Here is an 11,344-nt window from a genome sequence, read left to right as displayed (position 1 = left end):
ACATTTCAATAAAGTACACGCAAAGATAGAGAACCTGGAAAACTGGTGAGAGCTTAGAAATATGGTTTCCCCAAACATAATAGGGAAATTTAGAAAGATGAATGTTTATGGAAAAGAAAACATGAATTCAGTTTTAGACTTAAAGTAACTAGATATGATTGAAAAAAAGATTCAACATGTGCAAAGAAAAGCCACAGGGCAAAAAAAAAAAAAAAAAGAAAGAAAGAAAGAAAGAAAAGAAAGGCCACAGGGCTCCTCGCATTGTATAAACCGTTCATCTCCTTCTGCTTTATTTGTGCGTAACCAGGACACTAAAACCCACTGTGCTTCTGACAGGCCCCCTCGCCTCTGGGATCTATTGAATGTCACTAGAAGGTCGTGTGTGTCTGCTGCAGAGAACGCCTATTGGATGACAAAGACGCCAAGAGCAGTAAGTCCAGGTGTGTGCGTGGAGTAGGGGAGCATTTGGGGACATCTAGGACCTGCTATACTCAATGGAGATAGAAAAGCACTAAGATATCTTCCTACCATGTTTCCCCGATCCAGTACATACTCAAACACACACACACACACACACACACACACACACACACATACAACACACGCATACACATATACATACACACATACAACACATGTGTACACACACACACATACACACACACACACACACACACACACACACACACTAATGGCCCAAACTGACTCCCTTTCCTTGGCTTGAGAGAAAAGAGCAATGCATAGTCATTTATCAAAAATCAGTGTTATTTCTCTGAGCTCAATCCTAATATTATAACTTAAAAAAATACATGCCCTGGAGTTGGGCATGTAGGTCAATGGCAAATGGCTTGCCTACCATGTACAAGGCCTGTGCTCCACAAAATAAATGCTCCCCATCATTTCTAGTTTGATTTCTTGGTGTCTTTCTAAGTGGTCTTTGGATGAAAGCTGAGAGGTTCTCGGACATTGATTGTTATGCACTGTGTGGCTGAAATCAAGGCTTGAACCATCCTTTTCTTGCTGACTTGCTGTTTTGTACTTACAATTCACAAGGTTCGCTTTTTTGTTGTTTGGGGTTTCTTATGTTATGGCTCAATGAAGATTCTGGTAATTGTGTGTAGTTCTGGAGCACTAACTCTGAGGAAACTGGGTCTGTATTACATTAACACCTAGGTGTAAACAAACAGGCTGATGCAGGAGTCCAGAGGGACTGCCCAAACAGGAGGAGGAAGGAAGGGGGGCTGTGGGGTGGAGGCTCACTCCTCAGCTATGAACCAAAGAATGTATGCACTCCAGCATATCCAGGAAATAGAAAAAGACACAAGTAATAACTGGAAAAATACTAACAAGAGAAAACTGACCAAATTTCCTGTGATCCTTCTTTAGTTGTAAGTAGAAATAGCATCTCAAAGAGAAAAGAATTAAATGGCTCAGAAATGCAAAGGTATCTAATTGCTGAAATCAAAATGACAACATTTTAGTTTATGGAGAAAACAGCTTTTTACTTCCATAGTGTTAGAAATGACTCAGGATGTTGGGGTATCAAGTAGGAATAAGGAGACCAACTCAAAAGCAACTTGGCAAGACAATTTCCTTCTGTGCAGAAGTGCCGCCATTAACTGAAATCCTGGTGAGGAAGCTCAAAGACAGAGCAGATGGGCTGCTTCCTGTTTATCCCTGACCAGCAAACCCTGCCCTTCTGTTCCGATTGGCCCGGATTGGCCCGGCCCAGGTTCACAATCTGTTCAAGATGGGCTAGTTTGAAAAGGGTAGGTTGTATTTACATAAAGTGACCAATGAAAAACTTTGAGATAAGACTAACAGTAATAATTACTCAGACCCTAGCTACTTTCTTTACCTCAGGTTAAGAAACCCTCTGCTCCTTTCTTTGCTTGCTGATACTATCTTAGCAGAATGGAGAGCCAAACCAACAGTCCAAAGCAGGAAGGAACATTTAAGCAACCCACTTTGATAGAAAAGACAGCTTCTCTCACAAAATGAATATGAATTCCCTGTTTATCCATTCTATTTAATTATGATATAACCTTGCATTAAAAACATGCCTTGGAAACTTCAGCTTCCATGGGTTCTTCAGAAATTATCCTAAATACTTTATGCAACAAAGTTCTTAAATCATTCACCAAGGACCAAGTCACATGATTGGTTTCTGCAAACCATGGTACTTGGTGTTCTTCCAGGAATTGGTGTCAACTAACACACACATGCAGGGCCTTTTATTTGTACACAAACTAAATGGGCAAGTTTGTATAGATATTGTGAACATTTCCAGAACCTTTGGTATATCTCTTACACCCCTCTTCTCATCTCTTCAGGCTTCCTAGCTTCTCCCCACTCCATAGCTATGAGGTGGTGTCATCCATTTAATGAAAGCACTTTCATCCAAATTATTATCTCTTTCAGACTTACATACTCAATATCTTTGATCTCTGCCTATAAAATTAAAGCTGTTGTTTTGTGTTTAGAGTTGAGTTTCTAAGCCTAGCACTAAGTGAAGAAAATCAAATGGCAAGCTATCAGAAGATGGGCTGAGAAAGAAATCCACTCCCACATTAACATCCCCTATTCTCTTTCCTCTCATCCTAATCTCCCAGTCTTTTGGTCCCTTCCCAATCCTTTGCCTGAGCATGCACAGGTGAGACTTGAACCCAGGGCCTCATCTCATAACTCCCTCTCCTCTTTCTTCACTATCAAGAGCATAGAACCGAACTACTGCTGTGATCACTTGGGAAACTACCACTGCTTCCCAAGGTGCTCCCTCCTCCTTTTGTATGTTGGGATCTGCTTCTCTTGGTAAGGAAGACTTGCCATTATCAGAACTAGTTCAGTTCTTGCCAGTATCAGCACTAGCTCATCCTAGTAAGAAAAAGCCTGCTATTGCCAGAACCAGCTTGACCAGAAACCATTGGTGCAGACCAAAATTCAGAACATCTGTGTTCTACCCGAACTATGAAATATTGTACTCATGTTGGTCAGGGCTCATACTTTATAATAGGAAATCCTCTGGGCCCACGGGGATAATAAACCTGAGTTCTCCAACTCTCCAAGTGCCACTTGCTTATTCCTGGAGTATTTTCTGCCACCCTATAAGCTTCTTCCTCTACCAGCTAGATTAATAATCACAGCTAAGATGAACAAGTATCTGTAGCTTATACATATAATCCTAGGTAGTCAGACCAGCCATCACTGCAGAAATAGGTGGTAGAATAAAACAACTCCCCTTATGGTCAGGGAGAGAAAGGAGGGAGAAGCAAAGATGGGGGGGAGGGCAGGGAAGGAAATCACACTTCTTTGAAGTCACACTGCCAATAACCTAAAGACCTCTTACTAAAGACCTCTATTGAATGTTCTACCACCTTTCAATAGTCCCAGGCTGGGGACAAATCCTCTACCACATGGACTTTTAGGGGAACATCAAGGTTTAAAGTATAGCATAGCCATTCCTGATAATAGAGTGGAAGAGTTATTCACTGATACTACACAGCCTGGGGATGGAGGAGACAGACAGCTGTGAAAAGAAGTATGGAGCTATCTACTATGGAAGATTCAAACATTAGGTGGACACCCGTTTGTTTGAGGAATATACAGAAAGTTCCTGGCTTCTGATGGCTTGATTAATGACTTTTCAGCCTAGGTGTTGCAAATGCATATTCACACAATCATTCTGTGTTTGCACTTTCCGTGATGTCAGTATTTAACAAATTGCATATGATATTTAACATTTTACTGAAAGATTTGCTGCTAGGTGATTTTACCCAATGAGAAGCAAATGTCGAGTGTTCTGAATACTTGAAGACAGATTTGACTAAGCTAAGATGTTTGGTATGTTAAGAATACTAAGTGTATTTTCAAATTACAGTATTTTCATCTATATACGGTTGGCTCGTGCTTAGTATCTTAACTACTCATAATGCTAAGAATGAAAGGATTATGGTTTGAGGTAAGCCTAAGCAAAAAGTGAGATCCTATTCCAAAAATAACCAAAGCAAAAAAAGGTTGGAGGATTGGCTCAAGTATAAAACTCTTGCCTACCAAGTGCAATGTCTTGACTCCTGCTAAAAAGATTAAAAAACAACAACAAAGAACATAAGTGTATTGGGACATAATTCCATTGTTAAGTCAAGTAGACTGAGAGTTTGGCTGCATAAGATGGAAAATGAAAATACTTTACCTCCCCAAATCACACCACAGATACAGTAACCAGGATAGTAAAGGCAGAACCACACAGATAGCATCTACAATGAGGATTTAGGAAAATACACCCCTGTGAATCAAACATGCTTATTCCGAATGTATGTGGGCTGAGCAAGCTACTAATTTTAGATTTGGTAGCAGATACAGAAGGAGGTCAAAGTGGCTAAAATCAGAGAAACTAAAATCACCAATAAGTAGTCAATGTAGAGCTGGGCGGCCTTTCTGGAAGTTACAGTTGGAATCTCTCCTCTATCTGGCTCCAACTTGTGGCTGAAGATAAGAGAACCAGACTGTTCTGGACCAGCCTGGATTCAATGGACCCTTAAATGAGTTCCTTAACACCTATCTCCTCCAAACAAAGTCCCATATGAGGAGACACTGTCAGAAATAGAATACAAACAAAACAGGAATATATATTAGGAGCAATGGAGAAAAAGAATAGATGGAGACAAAATGGAGGAAGTAGTGAAGACATAGCTGATATCAGACAGATAAGAACAGACACTCCAAGACCCCCAGTAGATGTGTGGAGACACCAAACATGTATATGTTTGATTTATATATTTATGCATAATAATGGACTAATGACAATCACTAAGAATAGGACAATATATTATAATAAAAGTTAGTCCATGTGTTCTCCCTTCTCTGTTTTTCTTGCCCTCCTCATCTCCACTGCTATGGTAGTATATATAATTGCAGGCAGTGTGTATATAATGGACGCACAGGGCTGAGGGATAATTCTTGTCTCATGGGACTGTGTGGAATAGCACATTTTAATTATACTATTCAGAATAACACACAAATTAGAACTTGCCAATTACTGATTGGTATGCCCACAATGATGGCTCATGCCTATTATCCCAGAGGCAGAGGTAGGAGAATCCCAGCTAAAGGCATGCCATGCAAATAAAAAGTTAGTGAGACTCTATTTCTAAGAGCAATCTGGGCACTGTGGTCCATGTCTACCATCTCAGATATGCAAGAAGCAGAGGTAGGAAGATCTTGGTTCAAGGTCAGCTCAGGCAAAAGTTTGAGATCATTACTGAAAAATAACCAAAGCATAATAGGCTGTATGTATGGCAGAACACTTCCCTGCCAAGTATCAAGCCCTAGTTTAGACTCCCAGTACCATAAAAAATAAGTCTTGAATATTTCATTTAATATTTTTGGACCACAGTTGATTGTGGGTAAATGAAACCGTAGAAAGCTAAACCAGACATGAAGGAATGCCACTGTACCTATAAACATATCCCAATGAGAATGGAAGCAAAAGCTCAAATAGTTTATTGACCACCTTGGACTAGCCCATGTACTGAGTGAGACAGATACATAGATATAGATTTATAGATGTATGTATATAGTAGATGTATGTATATGTCTATGTAGAGATATGTGTACAATATGAATGCTATAAAACTAATTACAAAAATTTAAATTTTACTGGTAAACTTAGCTATAAGTTTACTTGAAATCATGTATTTAAAATAATTTCAGGACTGGGAATATGGCCTAGTGGTAAAAGTGCTTGCCTTGTATACATGAATCCCTGGGTTCGATTCCTCAGCACCACATTAAAAAAAAAAATCCAGAAGTAGCACTATGGCTCAAGTGGTAGAGTGCTAACCTTGAGCAAAAAGAAGCCAGGGACAGTGCTCAGGCCCTGAGTTCAAGACCCAGGACTGGCAAAAAAAATAATAATAATTTCAGATTACGTAATAAAACACAACTCAACTGCCCAGGTCAACATTTACACACAAACTTTTCTTTGCCTGAATAGTAGAATGTATATATTTTTGCAAATGGTGAAAAGTTTATAACCTATGCTATCTTTTAATAAAAGAAAGGATTAAATATTCATATACATTCATCTTATATAATTATACACTAATGTTAATTGAAAGACAAAGCACAGCATTTTAAAAGAAAACATACCTTCATGTAGAGGGAGGTTTTTTTTTTTTTTTTTTTGGCCAGTCCTGGGCCTTGGACTCAGGGCTTGAGCACTGTCCCTGGCTTCTTCCCGCTCAAGGCTAGCACTCTGCCACTTGAGCCACAGCGCCGCTTCTGGCCGTTTTCTGTATATGTGGTGCTGGGGACTCGAACCTAGGGCCTCGTGTATCCGAGGCAGGCACTCTTGCCACTAGGCTATATCCCCAGCCCCTAGAGGGAGGTTTTTGGTAAAGAAAATGGAAATAAAACTAGATTTGTCTTGTTCATTTGACTTTAGGCTCAAGTAAATTTTCAAATAGTCACAAAACAAAATTGAAGTTATAGTAAATCAGTCTCGAAACATGAAAAGTCAGTGAGGCTGGGCAGCAGCGGCTCACTGCTGTAATTCTAACTACTCGAGAGGCTAAGATCTGAGGATACTGCTGGAAGCTAGCCTGGGCAGCAAAGCCCATGAGACTCTCGTTTCCTATTAACCACCAAAAAGCTGGAAGTAGAACCGTGGCTTAAGTGGTAAAGTGGTATAGCATGAGGAAGGAGGAGGAGGAGGTAAAGGAGAAAGAAGAAGAATGAGAAGGAGGGAGGGAGGAGGAGGAGTGAGAAGAAGAAAGAAGGAAAAAGAAGAAGGAAAAGGAAGAAAGAAGAAAAGGAAAAGAGCTGGAGGAGGAGGAAAGGAGGGAGGAGAAGGAGGAAGGAGAAGAAGAAGCTGCTTAGGAATACTGCCAGGCTCTGGGTTCAAGTCCCAGGACCAGCACACACACACACACACACACACACACACACACACACACACACACACACTCCTAGCCAATTACACCTGCCCATCCAGTAGGTGGCAGAGCAAGACAAAGAAGTCTGGCAATTGCTGTTGTTTGGTGTTTTTCTTTCCTGTGTTGTTGGGGATGGAACTGGAGGTCTTGCCATGCAAGCCTTCTACCACTGAGCTTCACTCCCAGGCCACCAGTGAGTTTAAATGACAGTAATCATTAGTAAATAAGCTCACATACCAAAAAAAAAAAAAATCCGGAAATGAAAGTATAGCTCAAATGGTAGAATGCCAGCCTTGAGCAAAAAAGCTAAGGATAGTGCTCAAATCCTGAGTTCAAGCCCTTGTTCAAGAACTTGTGTGTACGCGCGCGCGCGCACACACACACACACACACACACACACAGAACTAACAAATATAACAAATAGCTGGGTATTAGCAACTCATATGAAATCCTAACTAGTTGGGAGGCTATCAATCGATATCATGATCTGAGACCAATGGGCTGAAAAAAAAAGAAAAGGTCCACAAGTCCCCCTCCCACTGATGAGCTAGACATAGATGTGTGTGTGTCTCATCCCAGCTACCAGGAAGCCTAACAGATGGATTGCACTCAGTCACACAGGAAGCAAAGATCTAGATGACAAATGACCAGCCAATCAGGATTGGAGATACATGGCTCTGGTAAGAGTGCTAACTTTGAAAGCATTAAGCCCAGTTCTGAAAATTAAAAATAAATAAATAAATTCTAGAAAAAGTGAGAGGAGACAAAGCATTGGATGTGCCTACCCTATACAAAATATTCTAAGTAATCACATAGTTAATGAGACATTTTTATCTTTATAAAATAAAAAGAAGGCATTTATCACTTTTTGACAATGGTTAATGTCACCAAAGACCACCACACATGTACACGGATAGAGAACTTAACCCAAAACTACATCTTAGTCAGGAGCCATGCCCGGGCCCGTGCTCTGCCCTGTAAGCCCCAGTTGCATTTGAAATGCAATGAGGACAAATTAAAAGATGCTGCAGTGGAAATAAAGTATGCATTAGCTAGCAAATGGAATAAACTATCTCAGTAAGTTTTAACACTGATAACATACTAAAGTCATCTTTTGGATATTTCAGGGTTAAGTATCCTGATAAGGCTAATCCCACCTACTACTTTTCTTTTTTAAAGTATTCATTAAAATGTTAATTATGTTTGTGAGTCATAATCCATTCTCATTAAATAGAACTAGTGTATTCTAACCACAGTTTATAGGCAGTACATTGGACAGAGGAAATGTTCAATGATCTGAAAAGCAGGGAAAAAGGAAATCTAGTATATAGATTTTGGAAGCCCAAATTTACATTTCTAATCCACTTTTATTGTAAACTTAACATGGCTAGACATCCACTTGCCTGAATTTTGTGACTTATGTGTAAGGTAGTCCTAAATGTTAACATAAATTTGATATCTCAGTTGTATTACTGCAACTGTTCATTGTAATTGTTGTGTAACAATCAAAAGCTTCAGTACTTGCATTGCCCAGAGTGATTTGTTTTTATCACTAGCAGGATATAACTGCTCTGTGGAAAACATCAATGAACAACTTATCTCTCTCTTTTTCAGATGAATAAATACATAGTTATCATCACTATACTATAAAGAAGGCCTTGATACAAATTCACTCTTCCTAAGCCTTGAAATAATATTCTTCCACTTTATGAAAATGGACTTGTTTAAAGTATTTTGTTGATTAGAATGTAATGAGCCAGTTTTTTTTGGACAAAAGAAATTTATTTTCTCACAGTTTGGTATGTGGAAAGTCCAAGATCAAGTAGCAGGCCAATTCATTTCTTGTGAAATCTCTCTTTCCAACTTGCAGATGTCTGTCCAGAATCAAATTTATATGCAAAAAACTGAACTTCTTCCATTTCTCCCACCTTTATTTAATATTTGCCTGAAATTAGAAACATGCTACTGTTTCAAATATCAGAAACTTTGAAAGTATAGTCTTAAGCTTGCTCAGACTTGTGACAGTTCTTACACATCCACTATAGTAAGAACTCAAATATATTAGATAACTTGCTTTCCAGTTCTATTTGATCAAAAATTATTTAATGCTATCTAAACTTGAACTTCTGGGGGTATTTTTACTCATTATTGAAAAACTTGTGTTTTAGCTTGGTTTAATCTCTTAACTGGAACAATAAATATATGATATCTAATAACTCCTAAGAAGCTATCTTACACTCTCAAATAAGCTTTCTTACACTCTCAGATAGGAATATACTGATAAATACAGTGTATGTATTAAAAATAAATCTTGAGTTTGTTTGTTTTTTTTACTCACACTGCACTGAAGTGAAAGAACACGAGGGGGCAGTGCTGTTAGCACTTAGCTCTGGAGGGAATTGGAGAGGAGAGCTTAAATCCATTACCGAATAATGAAATAAGTAGGCCATAATAGGAACAAAAGAATGTACTTAACTTTCAGTTTTCTGAATTTATATGGACCGTATGAGAGTGAATATCATTCACAATCTCTTGGGGACATCTTTTGCTCAAATGTTCACATTGCTGTCACAGACACCTAACTATACTTTCTGTCCCAAATATAATACTAAAGACGAGAGTCCATACTAAAGAGAGAGACAATTTCTAAGAACTAACTCCAATGGCAGCATAACCTTATCAGTTTCTCTCATTTTCACTTTCCTCCTATCACCATTCCCTTTGCTTGCTCCCCCACCTCTAGGCTTCTTTACTAGCCCCCTTACTTTTCAAAGTATCTTGCAAAAGCCAGGAGCTGCTCCAGCCCAAGCAAGAAAGTCCATGAGACTCTTATGTTACTTAGCCACCAAAAAGCCAGAAGTGGAGCTGTAACTCATGTGGTCAGAGTGCCAGACCTGAGCAGAAAAACAAGGGACAGCACGAGGCCCTCAATTATAGGACCAGTACTTAATTAATTCAGAATGATGAATATTACCTACAAAAAGAACAGACCAAAACTGGCCACACAAAAAAGAACCTACAGGGAATTATTTATATTTTCTAAAAATCACATTTTTGTTTGGTAGAAGCATACAAAATTCTATGAGTAGTGGCTTTGGGTATGTATTGCAGTGATTGGTCATAAGTCACATATATTTTATACATAATAAGGTAAAAATAGTCACATGTATTTACACCAGATTCAAAATAACAGAGAGTTAAGTTGTAGAGCCTTCTCAGTATTCAGTGAGTTTTCTAATATGCAAGAAGCCAATCAATTTCTTAAAATCAGAGTCTGTAAGTATTACCTGTGCTATGCTCTGAACTGTGAATTTGACCCACTTTAAATTTTAATAAATGATTTTGCTTTGAACAATTCCTGATGTCTGGAAGGGGTCATTTCAAAGCAGGTGGTTCCAGTGATTATAGCGTGCATGATTAATATAATTCATCTTAGTTGATTTTGCTCATTTCTTCAGATCCTTTGTAGTTGGCATTTCTATAGCCTATTTTCTTAGAATTTTATAAATAATAAATGGTTTGTGCGCCCGTAGGCAGAGACAAGCATCCAGGTTTCACAACTAGAAATTTCAGCTCATTGTGGATTCTATAAATTCGGAATATTTTTGGTTCCTCTAAAGCAGCAGTCTGACTCTCCCAGAAAAAAGAAGCCCACGTGAGGAAGTTGAGATGAATTTGAAGAAAAGATGATTTGCAGAGTACAGAGCAGGTGGAGAGAAACCAATCAGAGAGGCTGAGGTACCCAGAGATGAACACAGTGGAAAGCCGTCACCCTCCCTGGCCTGAAGAATGGACAGGGCAGGAGGAAATGGCCTCTCCAGAGCCTACAACTACAGCTAATGGAGCTAGGAAGGTGCTACCTTCTTGGAACCACTGCTGAACACCAAAGCTGGGGGACACAGAGTGAGGACAGAGGGGCCCAGGCCTGTGTCTTCCGCCCTCCCTCTGGTCTTTGGCCAGAACTTCGCCTTGACCACCATAGCAAGGCAGGGAAGGACCCAAAAGGGAGGGGCAGCCCTCTTGTTCTGACTTGTCATGTACATCATCTCGTTCCTACAGATGTCTCTGTGGGTCTGCCCTTATCTCGTCATTTCATTCACAACATCCTCACACAACTCAAGGAAAAAGATTACTTCAGGGAAGTTCGCCTTAACATTGTCAGGCTTTTCCATGGAACCCTTCACCACCACCACCACCACCACCCATCCCATACATCATGCCTTTTGTGTGATTCAGTGGCAAGCATTTCTTCTGTGTAAAAATCCAGCTTTTCTTCTCAACTTCTCAACAGGAGAGGCTTTTTAAGCGGGTCCAGCACCCCTTGATCTTGAGAACTAAGGAAAGGATGCTGAGAGAAGAAACTCTCTCTGTCTCTGTCTCTTGATCTCTGTCTCTGTTTCTGTCTCTCTCTT

General features: G+C 39.6%; 1 protein-coding gene across 1 annotated transcript in view; it reads left to right on the top strand.

Annotated features, from left to right (window-relative positions):
- The first annotated feature begins 284 nt into the window (after nucleotides 1–284).
- The window catches only part of Dlgap1 (DLG associated protein 1), a 439,271-nt gene continuing 428,211 nt past the window's right edge, over nucleotides 285–11,344 (top strand). Inside the window, exon 1 of the mRNA XM_048363238.1 lies at nucleotides 285–430. Within this exon, the coding sequence (XP_048219195.1) occupies nucleotides 410–430 (21 nt within the window). The 5' untranslated portion in view covers nucleotides 285–409. The remainder of the gene's footprint in view (nucleotides 431–11,344) is intronic.

Source organism: Perognathus longimembris, chromosome 15 (genome assembly GCF_023159225.1).
Source record: "Perognathus longimembris pacificus isolate PPM17 chromosome 15, ASM2315922v1, whole genome shotgun sequence".
Classification (NCBI taxonomy): domain Eukaryota; kingdom Metazoa; phylum Chordata; class Mammalia; order Rodentia; family Heteromyidae; genus Perognathus; species Perognathus longimembris.
This window is presented reverse-complemented; position numbering and strand designations above follow the sequence as displayed.